The sequence below is a fragment of the Mizuhopecten yessoensis genome, unplaced genomic scaffold (assembly GCF_002113885.1).
Source record: "Mizuhopecten yessoensis strain PY_sf001 unplaced genomic scaffold, ASM211388v2 scaffold7635, whole genome shotgun sequence".
Lineage (NCBI taxonomy): Eukaryota > Metazoa > Mollusca > Bivalvia > Pectinida > Pectinidae > Mizuhopecten > Mizuhopecten yessoensis.
In genome coordinates this window covers 788,709-806,139 of record NW_018407146.1, presented here as the reverse complement: position 1 = coordinate 806,139, position 17,431 = coordinate 788,709, and the positions used below count along the sequence as shown (strand labels likewise).

The window sequence follows — 17,431 nt, the reverse complement described above, 5'->3', positions numbered from 1 at the left end:
CAGTGCAGTCGAGTTTGGTACAGTTATATTTTACCGCGGCAGTGATGACGATTTCAAATATGTATATCGTTGAAATCTTGTAAAAAGTTTGGACGGACGATGTGTACTATATTTATATATGCAATAGTGACATGTTTGTCAACCTGTGGTGCTTTTAACTTGGACATCGAACATCCGGTGATTTTCACTGGACCCAATGGAAGTTATTTTGGATATACTGTAGCTATGTTGGATAATTTTAACGGTTCGTGGTAAGTTTGAAAGTTTGAAATATTATGCTCAAAATTCCCTTTCTCGTCACATATATAATGAAGTATGTTTAGGAATATGAATGTCTCTCACTACACATTGGTTAAGAATGTCCTATTTATTGGATCTAAGACTTTCTTTTTGCGCGTCAATTCCTAGTATACAAGCGTTTAGTCCGCAATCTCGCGCACGCTCATATAAGTCAAGGGAATTTTCCTTAACTCAAATAATATGCTTCCTTACTGTGTAACTGAAAAACGACAATCTATTAAATTGAGATGTATGGATGTAAACAATATACACTATACGGCGATAAAAGGGACAGACCCCGGGGATGTAGGGGACAGATTCTTTGGGTGTAGGGGACAGATCCCGTGGTTGTAGGGGACAGATCTACCATACACGTACATGCACGGCCATGGTGATTCAGTTCGGTCGTTCCACCCATATGGGGACCTGATACTTTTTGGACGTTGACTGAGGGATCAATTTCCATCATTGAGGGAGGATTTTTTTTTACCGAAAATTGATCTAAACCCCTAAAACGTGTAAAATAACTCTGAACATCTCAGTTTACGTCTAAATATAGCTGTAATAAATTCCCAGGTTACTGTGGTTCTACCCCTATCTAGGTTATTAATACAACTTGTGTTTCTTCACAAAAGAAACAGAGGTACATGGTCTTGTGTAATATTCTTTTCGGTATACCGAAACATTTTCGTGTTTTCTTAAAGGAAGGATTTGATACCGAAACGTCTTATACGTCTCAATTACAGGTCCATGTCTTTGCTTTGAATAGCGAGTATTTTTCTTCAAATCCCAATCACTGTCTTGAATTCCACGTCGTCTTTTAGACAAATTCTCTATCCTGGATTCTAAGTCTTTTCTTTTGAGCCATCTTTTGTCTTGGATTCCGGGTATTTTGATTCTACACCGAAGTCTCTGTCTTTTGTTTTAAATCACGCTGTCTGGGAGATAAAACTGTCTTTGTTAAGTACCTTTTACTTTCAATTAGTTGTTCCCGGTGGGGTTTGTGGTTTTGGGTTCAGTCTTTTATTTGTTGTTGTCTTTGAGCGAGAACATTTGTAATTCAGCCAAGATCAGTCTCGGTTTCTAGCGTTTGCTCTTAAGCAAAGATCCTTGTTTTGGATTTTATTGAACGATGTTCTCTATCTTAAAATATTTCCTCATAAGCAAACATGTTTAATGTTCAAAGGCCAATAGAAAGGAATAAGTGATGTGTAAGTCGTTGATAGTTCAACGCTTTAGATATATAGCGGGTTAAATGGGACAAGACACAATTTACAAATGTCTCGCTTTTGTCCAGAATAGTTAGATTAAACCGTTTATCTATGCTGTCCAGTGTTGGCTTGCATTGATGTAAGCATATTTCATACAGCAATCGTTTTGAAGATTTAACTAAGGTGCATTTATTACCTATTGGTTTGTATTGTTAGAATACATTAGAAATTATAAAGTAATTCGGTTCCTGCAGTAAATAAATGATATCACCTAAATGTGACCGGGTGGAATGCTGTGCTGGGTGCCTTCGGCTTAGTATTTCAGTGAGATAGCACTATAAAGTCGGTATCAGATTCGCGCTATTACCAGTAGGCAAGGCATACCCTGTCTCCGGCACACTTCGCCCCATACACAATACACATGGATGCATGTCCTTAAATGACCTTAGCTGTTGATACGACGTTAAACTCACAGGGACTTATTTATTCGCGCACGTCAGCTATCATGACCCTCGGCTTAATGAAAGAAGTCATTTAACGGGTATTACATGATTGACTCATGAGCATATGACCTTGAAAGGAGATCAATGTTATTTTAGTATCTATTCACATCGACAAGGTACAGCCCAGCAACCCTTATCAATACTGAAGACATGTCTTTTGAAGTAATCATTAACTTTTGAAGTTTTTGAACCCATTGCCCTTAAAACAAATCAGCCATTTCTCTTCACCAACTATTAAGCTCACCTTTCTAGTCAGCTACAGGCCAACTATCATGACCTAAACATGTCTGTTCTTTAGAAGTTAGATTTGGTCTTATGTGTTTATGTGTGCTGGAGGCAGGGTATGTTGGTGTACTTGCCTCCTTGTGATAGTGTGGATCTGATGCTGACTTAATAAGTGCTGTCTCACTGAAATACTATGCCTAAGGCAACCAGCACACTATTCCGCCCGGTCACATTGTACTGACAACCAGTGAACCAGTTGTTGCCATTCCCCTTCATACTGAACGTTAAGCGGTAACAACTACCATTTTAAGGACTTTGGTATGTCCCGGCCTGGGGACAGAACCCATTGCCCTCCTCACCTGCGCGAACGCTCAACATTAACGCCAAAAGTGAGGTGTTGCCAGCTAGGCGCTAGGAAATAAAAGGTAGTTAGAAGTAGAAAGAAAGATAAAGATTCCAAATATTGCAATAGGTGCAGCAGATTTATTATGGTCGCTTTTGTGTCCCTTAGTAGAGGACACCAAAGTATGCAGGGGTGCCCCATTAGTCGCCTCTTACTACATTTTTAAGGGATTGTCTCAACCAAAGTGAGTTTGAATATAAATCAAGGTCATTCTATACTCAAACTTTGTAGTACTTTGTGCTTGTTCTAAAATTGATAAATTAATATATACAACTTTTCAACCGTAATTATTCATCAAATCAAGCAGTTTTCCACATTCATTTATGCTCTGCAAATGCAACTTTTGAGCAGTTTTTGGAAACAAATTACCATTTCTCATCAAAACAAAATATTTCTCCACTGAAGCATAAGACTACTATGGCATGTTTTATTTTTCAATATCGAAGAAAATGTTGATTTTTTTATTTTCTCTCCAAAAATAGAGAAGTTTCATATTAATTTTCCTTAAAAATCAGGAAATCTCTCTCCTAAAACCATAATAAAAGGGAAAAAAAAACAGAAAAAAATTAATGGGTTTTAGAAACTCCACTAAAATGACCTGGAATAAAGGTCAAGGTAATTACTGTTCATAAACTTTGTAGTACTATATACAGCAAGCTATTGGCTAAGTATCATATTCTTTTGTGATATGGATTTTTAAGAAGAAACTGTTGAAACAAATACTGTAAGATGACAGATACAGTGCTATCCGATAAGCTCAGTGTTTCTTTACCAAATGTATCAGTCATACTAAGAGTGAGGTTTAAGGTTGAATAGGATCAGGTAGATACAAATACATGAACATTTAGAGAGAAAAACCCAGTATTTCATCAAAATATCATACTGTTATATTTTGGCGTTTTCATTTCTTAATAAAAACCAGAAAAAAACAGTTTTTGCAGCCATCACTTTTAAAATTTATTTTCTTTTCTTTCACCAAAAGAAACTGCATAATAAGTGAAAGATATACTGATACCGGAAACACATATATGTTGTCAAATGAAAGTTTGTTGTGGCTAGGGGTTTAACCTTGGGCACCCCATGGCCAACCCTAGCACTCATATAGTATACATACATCCATAGGTTTATGTATATATATCACAACTTTCTAAAGGAATAAAATGCTTTTTGTACCAGAAGAAATATATTTGCATAGGTATATATATAACATGATAACAAAGCAAGTTTCTTGTTAGTGAGTCACAAAAGAATGCAAATAATAAATCCTGTATGTCTGATGAAAATGATTCATCCCCAGATAATGGAAGTAATTTTCTCCGGTCCCCATGCATACCTAACACCCATAGCTGTACACAACACCCACATTGCATAGGGTTAGTCATCTGACATTTGAGACAACAAATCTGACATATCATGTTAATATCAAAGAAGGTCATCATCCAACATAAATTTCCCCAACTTTCCGCTGCGGAATGACTTGATGACAATGTTAGCAGCAGCACTGAAGTCTGGTATATGCACATACTGACGTGTTTCGGTGGATTTGATCTTTTTAATCATTTTATTCTTCAGAGCCACATGTTTTAAAAATGGCATCACATCATCTATTGGTTCCTTGAGTTCAAAATATTTCACGTAATCAAACTGTTGTTGCTTGTTCATCCAGTATAACATATAGTCCACAATATATTCTTCCCCTACGTAATGGTCGGGCATACATCCACACAGTGCAAGCTTCATCCCCACATGGATATTCGGTACAGTAGGGGTCAGAATTCCGGGGGAGTCAGTAAGAAAGATTGGCGGATCAAAGTTCACCCTCACTTTATTCCCCACTGACCTCGTAACGCCGGCGATAGCTCCAACTGAAGCAGCTTTTTTGTGGTGTGTAGTGTTCAATCTCCTCAAGTAATTTAGAAATGTGGATTTTCCTATATTCGGTACTCCTAGTACCAGTAAGTTGAACTCATTAATCTCCGCTCTATGATACCTGGATCTCGCTTCGATGGCTTTAGTCACCAATGAAAACAGATCTCTTGACATAGCAGTATTCTTAGTAGACACTGTGCTCTGAGTAAACATCACATTGTCAACGCCTTCGGATTTTAACTTTGAAAGTATCAGATGTTTCTTTTTTAAATTGCACAAGTCCATTTTGTTGTAAACAAGGATGTGGGGACGGAGAGATATGATGTCATTAAAACGAGGGTTCCGTCCAGAAAATGGAATTCTAGCATCATGAACTTCGATAACGCAGTCAATGTTTTTCAGCATGTGTTGCACTTTTAAAACCCCTTTCTGCATGTGTCCAGGAAACCATTTGACCATGTCCATGTCAGGCAGGGTAAACGTCTTCCTGAAAGAATGTGTCACATTGGAAAACCGACTAGCCATGGCTCGTGTGGTTAAACTAACTGGTTACGCTGTAATGTCTGATTGATTGAGAGGCAGCATTTGTTCAGCATGGTCGCAGCCATTACTCAGCCTGCCGGATGTTGATTATTGAAGGGAAGCAACTCTGAGTGACGATAATCAGTAATGCATAGTTTCACTTCGTACGCCCAATCTGGCGAATGCTTTTGCAACGGGCTCCACAAATGTTTTAAATCTTAGGCCTAACTGAAACTATTTCATATAGGCCTAGCGTAAATTTCCCTTCTCTAGTGTCCATTAAGTACTACGGTAGATAACGCCATTTATCTAGTAAGAAAAATCGCTTCATACACATGTATAAAGCAGTGAGTGCTAATATTACAATCGCCCATTAAAGTTCTCTTTTTTTATCAGGCATACTTTTATTTATTATATAGTTATCGACGCCTTGCACAGCAAGCCGAATTTTTAAAAAGATTTATCCAAGGAGAAATATTGATCCTGTATGGTTATTCTAATTATGTACATGAAGTTAGTAAAATATGATATATTTAAAATGGTATATGTAAATGTAACATATAAAGTTCATTATCAATGAAATGACGCTTGTACATTAATTCATATAAATATAATTCTCCTTGATTTAATATGAAGCTTGCTTGCCATACTTTTTCCTTATTGTAAACGCCTTTATCAACATAAGTGATTATAAAAATAGCAATGGTAATTGAATTCTTCATTTAGATATCTATAATGCACGCACTCTCATCATGCCTAATTCGATTGTTTGTTTGTTTGTTTTTTGCCCGTCCTGGCTTGCCATGTCCAGATTTGCTGTCATCACTTTAGAGCGTTTAATAAATGTATGCATGTGTTTCAGGGTAATTTTATTTTCAGATAGCCAGGCCATTATTACTTAGAAAAATTGTCAACTATTTATATGTCCTTCTTAAAAGATTTTGACCAAACTTTATGAAAATATTACGTTCCAGAATACTAAAATGTATTGGTTCATGGTTCATGGTGGTCGACGTCTTGGAAAGCATAGTATTGCTTCTGTTGACGCCTCTTCATGGTTGTTGGTACCGTTTCATTATCTATTTACGTAATTAGAATGCTAATTCATTTTTTTTGAAGTGTCGCACATTTCATCAGATTTTATTGACTTTATATATGTCAATTGGATTGGACATCAGGCTAGGCCTATTTAAGTCCTTTCCAGACTTATTTACAAACATTACATATATTCTGTCATAACAATCCAATTAAACAGTGCAGGGGAGATAACTCCAATTTAGCTTGTGAAATGAAAATTTTCAACTTTTGTTTAATCATTTTCTGTTTATGTTTTAGATATTAATAATTAAATAAATCATGTATATTTATTGACAACCCATCCTACATTAAATCCAAGGGATACAGGCCCAAAAGTGTCGCACATGTATATGTCTCTTCAGTAGTACTGAGTACTGAAGTTTAAACATTGCGTTACGCGAGGTTAGTTACTTAGTGTATCAGAATTTGTAACGTTTCATCTTGGTGTGTATAGGAAGCTGAAACAAGTACCAAAACACTCATATACGTATAAATCCGTCAACATAGTACGAAAAATGGATAAATAACAGCTATGAACTTTTTTTTCCCAATTCCTCTGAAATTGTCGGTATGCTGTAACTGTAAATAAATTATTACATGCAATAGTTTAATTAATGTCAAAATACATCATTAACAGAAAAAACAAGGAATGACAAGAAAATATAGCATACGCAATGTGAATATTAACGAGATGACATATCTATCAGTCAGTCGGGTGGGTTGGTAGCGTAATCTACTATTGTTCACACACAGCCAAATCTCCTAAACATCTTTCAACACATCTTAAGATCAATTACAATACAATAATTACAATAATTATTTGCTCTAATTTTGCAATGTTTTTATCCGTCATCGGCAGACATTTTGTGGATTGTTCAGGGCTCAGTCAATATTCAATTAGATATAGCACAAACATATATAAATATATATTGTACATGGACTTAAGTAGATGTAAATTAATCCACACATAGGCCTGTCAATATTTAAGATTTCATCTGTTGTGTACTTTTTCTGGTGATAATTATAATTGAGAAATTTTGAAAACGTGATTTTTCTTTGGTTTCTTGAAAAGACAAATATGGATTTCCATTTCAATGTTCATTGCTTACAGGAAAATAATATTGAAGATGAATGTCAAAACCACACATGTGATTGCATCTATGGACTACGGTAACTGATACATTATACCAAACATGAATCACGTTGCACCGCAAAGAAGTTTCATCCTCATCGGTGATGCTAGGAGCCAAATAAGTGGAAGTCCAACCTGATCTGAAATAGTGTAGAAAGCAAATAGGAGGGGAACTTTACATACATACATATGTTCTATTCTGACAAACATAGGATTTTATAATACTTTGACAGTCGGCTCTGATATCAAAAATGTTAATATGATAACAACGACATTATACTTTAACAATGAACGCTAGATATTCTCAAATAGAGACCGCAGATTCCTCTTGTTTTCTTTCTTTCTGTTTTCGTTTGAGCGCATATTCTTGATATTCGTATTTTCTAAATTAAAGGGTGTTAATTGGGGCTCCGATCGACCAGGACATTTTCCAGCCTGAGGTAGAACGACCAGGAGCACTGTACAAATGTCGGTACCGTAATGAGGAGACGAAGGAGCAGTGTACACCAGTACAAGTCGACAACACAGGTAAGTATAACCAGTAGATACAGAGGTAGGGTACCGTAATGAGGAGACGAGGGAGCAGTGTACACAGGTACAAGTCGACAACACAGGTAAGTATAACCAGTAGATACAGAGGTAGGGTCGGTACCGTAATGAGGAGACGAGGGAGCAGTGTACACAGGTACAAGTCGACAACACAGGTAAGTATAACCAGTAGATACAGAGGTAGGGTCGGTACCGTAATGAGGAGACGAGGGAGCAGTGTACACAGGTACAAGTCGACAACACAGGTAAGTATAACCAGTAGATACAGAGGTAGGGTCGGTACCGTAATGAGGAGACGAGGGAGCAGTGTACACAGGTACAAGTCGACAACACAGGTAAGTATAACCAGTAGATACAGAGGTAGGGTCGGTACCGTAATGAGGAGACGAGGGAGCAGTGTACACAGGTACAAGTCGACAACACAGGTAAGTATAACCAGTAGATACAGAGGTAGGGTCGGTACCGTAATGAGGAGACGAGGGAGCAGTGTACACAGGTACAAGTCGACAACACAGGTAAGTATAACCAGTAGATACAGAGGTAGGGTCGGTACCGTAATGAGGAGACGAGGGAGCAGTGTACACAGGTACAAGTCGACAACACAGGTAAGTATAACCAGTAGATACAGAGGTAGGGTCGGTACCGTAATGAGGAGACGAGGGAGCAGTGTACACAGGTACAAGTCGACAACACAGGTAAGTATAACCAGTAGATACAGAGGTAGGGTCGGTACCGTAATGAGGAGACGAGGGAGCAGTGTACACAGGTACAAGTCGACAACACAGGTAAGTATAACCAGTAGATACAGAGGTAGGGTCGGTACCGTAATGAGGAGACGAGGGAGCAGTGTACACAGGTACAAGTCGACAACACAGGTAAGTATAACCAGTAGATACAGAGGTAGGGTCGGTACCGTAATGAGGAGACGAGGGAGCAGTGTACACAGGTACAAGTCGACAACACAGGTAAGTATAACCAGTAGATACAGAGGTAGGGTCGGTACCGTAATGAGGAGACGAGGGAGCAGTGTACACAGGTACAAGTCGACAACACAGGTAAGTATAACCAGTAGATACAGAGGTAGGGTCGGTACCGTAATGAGGAGACGAGGGAGCAGTGTACACAGGTACAAGTCGACAACACAGGTAAGTATAACCAGTAGATACAGAGGTAGGGTCGGTACCGTAATGAGGAGACGAGGGAGCAGTGTACACAGGTACAAGTCGACAACACAGGTAAGTATAACCAGTAGATACAGAGGTAGGGTCGGTACCGTAATGAGGAGACGAGGGAGCAGTGTACACAGGTACAAGTCGACAACACAGGTAAGTATAACCAGTAGATACAGAGGTAGGGTCGGTACCGTAATGAGGAGACGAGGGAGCAGTGTACACAGGTACAAGTCGACAACACAGGTAAGTATAACCAGTAGATACAGAGGTAGGGTCGGTACCGTAATGAGGAGACGAGGGAGCAGTGTACACAGGTACAAGTCGACAACACAGGTAAGTATAACCAGTAGATACAGAGGTAGGGTCGGTACCGTAATGAGGAGACGAGGGAGCAGTGTACACAGGTACAAGTCGACAACACAGGTAAGTATAACCAGTAGATACAGAGGTAGGGTCGGTACCGTAATGAGGAGACGAGGGAGCAGTGTACACAGGTACAAGTCGACAACACAGGTAAGTATAACCAGTAGATACAGAGGTAGGGTCGGTACCGTAATGAGGAGACGAGGGAGCAGTGTACACAGGTACAAGTCGACAACACAGGTAAGTATAACCAGTAGATACAGAGGTAGGGTCGGTACCGTAATGAGGAGACGAGGGAGCAGTGTACACAGGTACAAGTCGACAACACAGGTAAGTATAACCAGTAGATACAGAGGTAGGGTCGGTACCGTAATGAGGAGACGAGGGAGCAGTGTACACAGGTACAAGTCGACAACACAGGTAAGTATAACCAGTAGATACAGAGGTAGGGTCGGTACCGTAATGAGGAGACGAGGGAGCAGTGTACACAGGTACAAGTCGACAACACAGGTAAGTATAACCAGTAGATACAGAGGTAGGGTCGGTACCGTAATGAGGAGACGAGGGAGCAGTGTACACAGGTACAAGTCGACAACACAGGTAAGTATAACCAGTAGATACAGAGGTAGGGTCGGTACCGTAATGAGGAGACGAGGGAGCAGTGTACACAGGTACAAGTCGACAACACAGGTAAGTATAACCAGTAGATACAGAGGTAGGGTCGGTACCGTAATGAGGAGACGAGGGAGCAGTGTACACAGGTACAAGTCGACAACACAGGTAAGTATAACCAGTAGATACAGAGGTAGGGTCGGTACCGTAATGAGGAGACGAGGGAGCAGTGTACACAGGTACAAGTCGACAACACAGGTAAGTATAACCAGTAGATACAGAGGTAGGGTCGGTACCGTAATGAGGAGACGAGGGAGCAGTGTACACAGGTACAAGTCGACAACACAGGTAAGTATAACCAGTAGATACAGAGGTAGGGTCGGTACCGTAATGAGGAGACGAGGGAGCAGTGTACACAGGTACAAGTCGACAACACAGGTAAGTATAACCAGTAGATACAGAGGTAGGGTCGGTACCGTAATGAGGAGACGAGGGAGCAGTGTACACAGGTACAAGTCGACAACACAGGTAAGTATAACCAGTAGATACAGAGGTAGGGTCGGTACCGTAATGAGGAGACGAGGGAGCAGTGTACACAGGTACAAGTCGACAACACAGGTAAGTATAACCAGTAGATACAGAGGTAGGGTCGGTACCGTAATGAGGAGACGAGGGAGCAGTGTACACAGGTACAAGTCGACAACACAGGTAAGTATAACCAGTAGATACAGAGGTAGGGTCGGTACCGTAATGAGGAGACGAGGGAGCAGTGTACACAGGTACAAGTCGACAACACAGGTAAGTATAACCAGTAGATACAGAGGTAGGGTCGGTACCGTAATGAGGAGACGAGGGAGCAGTGTACACAGGTACAAGTCGACAACACAGGTAAGTATAACCAGTAGATACAGAGGTAGGGTCGGTACCGTAATGAGGAGACGAGGGAGCAGTGTACACAGGTACAAGTCGACAACACAGGTAAGTATAACCAGTAGATACAGAGGTAGGGTCGGTACCGTAATGAGGAGACGAGGGAGCAGTGTACACAGGTACAAGTCGACAACACAGGTAAGTATAACCAGTAGATACAGAGGTAGGGTCGGTACCGTAATGAGGAGACGAGGGAGCAGTGTACACAGGTACAAGTCGACAACACAGGTAAGTATAACCAGTAGATACAGAGGTAGGGTCGGTACCGTAATGAGGAGACGAGGGAGCAGTGTACACAGGTACAAGTCGACAACACAGGTAAGTATAACCAGTAGATACAGAGGTAGGGTCGGTACCGTAATGAGGAGACGAGGGAGCAGTGTACACAGGTACAAGTCGACAACACAGGTAAGTATAACCAGTAGATACAGAGGTAGGGTCGGTACCGTAATGAGGAGACGAGGGAGCAGTGTACACAGGTACAAGTCGACAACACAGGTAAGTATAACCAGTAGATACAGAGGTAGGGTCGGTACCGTAATGAGGAGACGAGGGAGCAGTGTACACAGGTACAAGTCGACAACACAGGTAAGTATAACCAGTAGATACAGAGGTAGGGTCGGTACCGTAATGAGGAGACGAGGGAGCAGTGTACACAGGTACAAGTCGACAACACAGGTAAGTATAACCAGTAGATACAGAGGTAGGGTCGGTACCGTAATGAGGAGACGAGGGAGCAGTGTACACAGATACAAGTCGACAACACAGGTAAGTATAACCAGTAGATACAGAGGTAGGATCGGAGAAAATTAGACCTTTTTTTGGCTAAAAAACATAAAATAATTGTGAAATGCACTAATGTAACGGTTCTTGACTTGGAGCATGTATATTTTATAGTGTCAGGGTGTTTATGTGTTTGATTAATGAATATGATAAATTGCCATATTCAATACAATATTAGCAGATTACGATAGTTTTTTGTTGTTTTTTTAAAGGGGGGGGGGGGGGGGGGGGGGGGGGGCGTACGCCCATTACACCCTCACCTGGACCCGCCCCTGATCTCCTCTTTTTCCGCCACTACTGGGGATCGAACCGATATTCTTGTGAGAGTGAGTGGTCTGCAGCTTACCCTTTATTGCACACAGTAGAAATGACTGTGCGCGTTAGCGGTCACGGCTACCGAGACACCCTCACCGAAGTTATTAATCATAGTAACAATTTTGTGTTGAAGAAACAGTCAGGCAAATTCAAGTTTAGTTATGATGCAAAATAGTCACTAAAACATTGAAGTAAGGAAACGCCCACATGAAAAGCTGAAATCCAAACAAAGTAAACGGTTGCACCATAGGGACACTCCGTCCATCCTGGACCCACCAGTAAGACAAAAGAATGTAAATCCGAGTTAAAATTGCACTGAAACACACATAGACATACAACAATAGGAGAAGGTATCTATACACCCTGTATTACGTTACAATTTTACAACTTCGGGCTACATTAGATAATGTATTCTTTAACATTTGTATTTCATTTAAACCGTGGCAGAATAAATTCAAGTAACAACGTTATGGACTACCTCGGGGATTTTAAAACCCGTGTTATTCTACATTGTAATTGTTAAGCTGATATTCCTTGCAATACGCGTTATTTTTTTATGTTCGTTTTAATATCACTTCTGAACTTGCAATTAACCTTCTCAAACTTTTACACTTAAAAGGTGAGTGAATGGATTGATTTCGTTAAGTCTTAACAATTTGACATAATTTTGATTCTGCAGGTTATAATGAACAGGTTATGATGTTCCACGGTAGGAGCATCAAGTTTCATCACCACAAAAATAATGACGTTTTATTCATGAACATGTTTTTGATTTTGCAGGTAATACTGAACAGAGTATGGTGTTCCACGGTAGGAGCATCAAGTTTCACCACCACAAAGATGGTCAGTGGCTGGGCGTGGCTCTCGATGTCCGACCGGATGACCAATCGTCAGTGCTGGTCAGTATTCGTTTGATTTCGATTTCATTGACTAAGGAAAAATTCATTAAGATTAACATAATATATAATACTAATTTTATACTAACTTTAAACTATCTATTTATCTATTTAATAAATTCGGGTAAAGTGATTCAACTTCATTATTTAATAATGAGGATTTTTTTATTTGACACAACAATGAGAATCTGTATAAAACATTACTTGAAAACCACCGTATACTATTTTTAATTTGAAAGTATGGGGGTGGGGGGACACATTCAGACTAGAACCACATGTTTGTTCTTGTTTGTCGATGCAGAAATATTTTTGTTTTGTTTTGAGATCTCCTCAGTTCTTGTTGTTTTGTACATAATGTATTGTTGAAGCAGTCCTATGTGATAACGTTGTGACATGCATGCTTTTTGTTTTGTTTTTAATTTTTGCCAATATTGTTACGTAGGTGTGCGCTCACCGATGGAAGGACAACTTCCTGTTAAAGAAATTTGACGACATATCTCACATGAACGGCATGTGCTATGAATTACATAGTAACCTTACTGCGGCAGGACGACTCGTCCCGGCTCTCACCAAGCTGAACCGCCTGGTGAACCGACGACTCCGGTATGCCGAGTTCTCTATGGGAAGTCTTGGCATGGCAGCACAGTTCTCTGACGTAAGTACTTGTAATCAATTTCTCTTCATGGTATGCAATAACTTTATTTGTATTTTCATCATTGAAATTAACTTTAAAGAAGTTTGGTAAATCAATAACTACCGAAGCTACACGCATAATGCGCCTGGATATACGTTTTACAATATCTCCCTTTAGAAGTTTTACACCATCTCATTTTAGAACGTTTTATACCATCTCCCTTTAGAACGTTTTACACCATCTCCCTTTAGAACGTTTAATACCATCTCACTTTAGAACGTTTTATATCATCTCCCTTTAGAACGTTAAACACCATCCTCCTTTAGAACGTTTTATACCATCTCCCTTTAGAACGTTTTATACCATCTCCCTTTAGAACGTTTTACACCATCTCCCCTTAAGAACGTTTTACACCATCTCCCCTTAAGGATGTACACCTCTGAGAAGTCCTGTATTAAACTTTTTTTCTTATATTGATTTTTGGGAAAAGGAGATAATGGCATAGTAGAAAATGCAAAAAAAACTATATGTTGGTGAGTTCGTTTTTGTGCTATGATCGGTCAAAGATACCAATTTAACACAATATGTGATTTTAGGTGAATTTTCGTGTTTTGACCATTGGCAGAACAAATTCATACAATTTCTTCCAAGTGTGTTATCAGATATGTATGAATGTTTGTAGAATTGATAAAAATATTATTTTCTTTGAAACTATGGAAGTAAAATGTCTTAAACTTATTCATTTTACTCAAAAATGCGATTTTAGTTACCCCTACCCCTTATTTTTTAATGAAAAAATGCACATTTTTCACCATTTTTTGCCGATTAAACGCTTGATATAAAAAAATCCTGTAATAAACTTTTTTTAGTATTCAATGAATCGAAAGAAAATGAGTTTCTCTTTCTAAAACAGCCACAAAAATGGGGGGTCGGTGTGCTTCTTTTTTTGTCCCATTATTATTTGTGTTATTTTTCACCTTTTTCGGGGTCAAAAATCAAAAGTGCTTCAGTTACCCTAATATGTAAAAAAAAAAATCAATAATATATAACTTTCCACTTTTTTGCATATTATTTTGATCATATTGAACATTATAAAGTTGTACAGCAAAATTAAACCTGCTACAATTAAAAATGGTGACACAATGACGATTTAAGTGATCAATCTAGTGTCAAAAAAGGTGAATTTTGGCCCTTTGTGAAGCGCAAGAAATTCACATAAATCCACTTTTTCAAAATGGCCGCCAAATTGGTCATTTTTTTAAATATTCTTGTAAAAAATGTTCTACACACAACAGACATCTAGTTTTTTTACATGATTTTTAGATGTGTGTTTGCTATTATACTTATCATAATTTGTTAAATATTACAAAAACCCGTTACACCAGATCAAAACGAGACTTGAACGTGACTGAAACCTCAGAAGAGTACATCCTTAAGAACGTTTGACACCATTTCCCTTTAGAACGTTTTACACCATCTCCCTTTAGAACGTTTTACACCATTTCCCTTTAAAACGTTTTATACCATCTCACTTTAGAACGTTAAACACCATCTCCCCTTAAGAACGTTTAACACCATTTCCCTTTAGAACGTTTTACACCATCTCCCTTTAGAACGTTTTACACCATGTCCTTTTAGAGGTTTTTCGCCTAATAGAAAAACATAAAATATCATATTGACTGAAACACAGAAAGCAGTTATAAAGATATTTACCATTAGTAAACTTTGACAGACTTTGAATATACTGAGTGGTGTTCAATGTAGACAAAATTATATAGATCACAGTAGATCTATTTTATTCTGATAGGAAGGAGGCCAACTGTTGATGGGAGCACCGGGACTTAACGACTGGTCTGGTACGTAGAACGCCTCAGTTTACTAAATGTACACACTAATTGTAAACTTACTTTGGGAGGGGGGATTTACATATGTACAGTTTCGTCATTTTGTTATCATTTTAGGAAACCTTCAACTTATCTCCTGATATAGTTGTTGCAACGCGAAGACGATCAGTGTCCAATGAAATAGCTCAGAGCGAATTTGTTCTGATTTGTTTCTGGGAAATAACAACAATTAAATACAGAATGTATTTTATTGCATTTATGTTTGTGGTAACGGTTTATTTTGGGATTCTTTCTTTTTGCCCTAGAATATATTTTCCTAGTGAGCAAGGCGAACAGGACGCACATGCGTATAAAAAAATGATCACGTGGTCTAGCTAAGCGTCACTTGAAAAATTTCTTCACGGGCAGAAAGGTAGGGCGCTATTTTAAACATTGATTTCTTCCCGCCGCCGTCCCCTTACACCTCTAATTGTATATGATGGCATAATACTCATGGTATGTTTAACAGTTATTCAAGGTTTGGGCGTTTTCTTGTCCCCTCACCTACTATAGTCATTAGGAGAATGGCATTGCATTTGATTATGAAATGCAGTCTATGGAACACCTTCTCAGGAGGGTGTTCAATACATGTATTGTAACATGTATTTTATGTTATGTCGTACATGTATTTTTATGTTATGTCGTTTTAATAAAAACGGCCATTTTCAATCATTATGTCTTTCTGGTTTTTATTGACTATCGTACTATTACATAGCTTGCTGCTTGACTGATAGGTGCGAACCATTCAACATAAATAACAAAAATGTAAAAATTCAATAGATCCCTCCTCTAAATATGTAATAATTTCTTTGTTACTTTGGATGTCACTGATCAATTTACTCGTGACCTTTCACCTTTGGAAGAAAGAAACACAGCGAACTCTGGCATCCTTATAAGATATATATGTATGCTATTCACTTGACCCCGCATAATACTGAAGTATACTTGTTTTCCTTACAGGAGGCGTCGCAATAGAGAAAGAGAGCGATTCCAGGCGGGACCTGCGCTACATAGAACCTGTTCACAGCATTTACCACGACAACTACATAGGTATCTTACGACTCTAAATGGTCGGCACATATTGTTTACAAGCAGTATACACAAACTTGTTTACAATAAACATCTATAGTCACTCTTCTATTTCAATGATACTGGGCGCATCTCCCTGATCTACACGTTGCCTGTTGTGCTGTCTCATTACATGTATTTAAAGAAGATACGCTATAATTAAGACGCTCTCTTTTTTTCACTTGAGTACTTACAGATTTTGTAAGTATATACATTGTTTACTGTTGCCAGGATACGCCATCACCACCGGAAGTTACTTGTCACGCAGGTCCAAGAATATTGCATTAGGAGCTCCAAAGGCTAATAACACCGGAAAGGTATACATTCAGCGTCTTATTTCCTTGATATTAAAAACTCACGAACTAAAAATAAAAATAAATATTTGCAAGAAGTTATATCATTACTATCTATCTACGTTGTTTGTGAATTGATGATAATTTTAAATTCCCATATTTTTATGAATTTTTCATTAAGTTCAAAGATGAAGGTAACCCAGTTTCGCCTCCACAAATGTATACCTTCATATAGACTTTTTGACGCTCAGTTCTCGATGATGCCTTTTCGTATCGCATTTGATAGATGATTTTGTCCTGTGTTTGGACGCTGTTGTATAATTTGTCCTTTTTGTGTATGTTGTATATTTTGTGTTGGCTCTGTGGTATGATTTGACCTTTTGTGTTGACTCTGTTGTATACATTGTGTTGGCTCTGTTGTATGATTTGACCTTTTGTGTTGACTCTGTTGTATATTTTGTGTTGGCTCTGTTGTATGATCTGACCTTTTGTGTTGCTGCTGTTGTATATGTTGTGTTTGCTCTGTGATTTGATTTGACCTTTTGTGTTGATATTGTTGTATATGTTGTGTTGGCTCTGTGGTATGATTTGACCTTTTGTGTTGATGCTGTTGTATATGTTGGTTGGCTCTGTGGTATGATTTGACCTTTTGTGTTGACTCTGTTGTATATGTTGTGTTTGCTCTGTGGTATGATTTGACCTTTGGTGTTGA

The 17,431-nt window shown here is 38.8% G+C and overlaps 2 protein-coding genes across 2 annotated transcripts in view; one reads left to right on the top strand and one right to left on the bottom strand.

The window, feature by feature from the left end:
• LOC110454020 (integrin alpha-3-like) overlaps positions 1–17,431 on the top strand; it is a 58,155-nt gene continuing 40,724 nt past the window's right edge. The window contains exons 1-7 of the mRNA XM_021503328.1: positions 1–251; positions 7,616–7,749; positions 12,726–12,844; positions 13,284–13,496; positions 15,283–15,331; positions 16,319–16,408; positions 16,658–16,743. Of these exons, the coding sequence (XP_021359003.1) occupies positions 100–251; positions 7,616–7,749; positions 12,726–12,844; positions 13,284–13,496; positions 15,283–15,331; positions 16,319–16,408; positions 16,658–16,743 (843 nt within the window). The 5' untranslated portion in view covers positions 1–99. The remainder of the gene's footprint in view (positions 252–7,615; positions 7,750–12,725; positions 12,845–13,283; positions 13,497–15,282; positions 15,332–16,318; positions 16,409–16,657; positions 16,744–17,431) is intronic.
• On the bottom strand, positions 3,522–5,107 carry LOC110454021 (mitochondrial ribosome-associated GTPase 1-like). Its single transcript, XM_021503329.1, has one exon. It carries the CDS (start codon positions 5,013–5,015, stop codon positions 4,044–4,046), a length of 972 nt encoding a protein of 323 aa, XP_021359004.1. The 5' UTR covers positions 5,016–5,107; the 3' UTR covers positions 3,522–4,043.

Coding starts and splice junctions, on each gene's coding strand:
- LOC110454021 (XM_021503329.1), bottom strand. CDS start 5,015: ATGGCTAGTCGGTTTTCCAATGTGACACATTCTTTCAGGAAGACGTTT.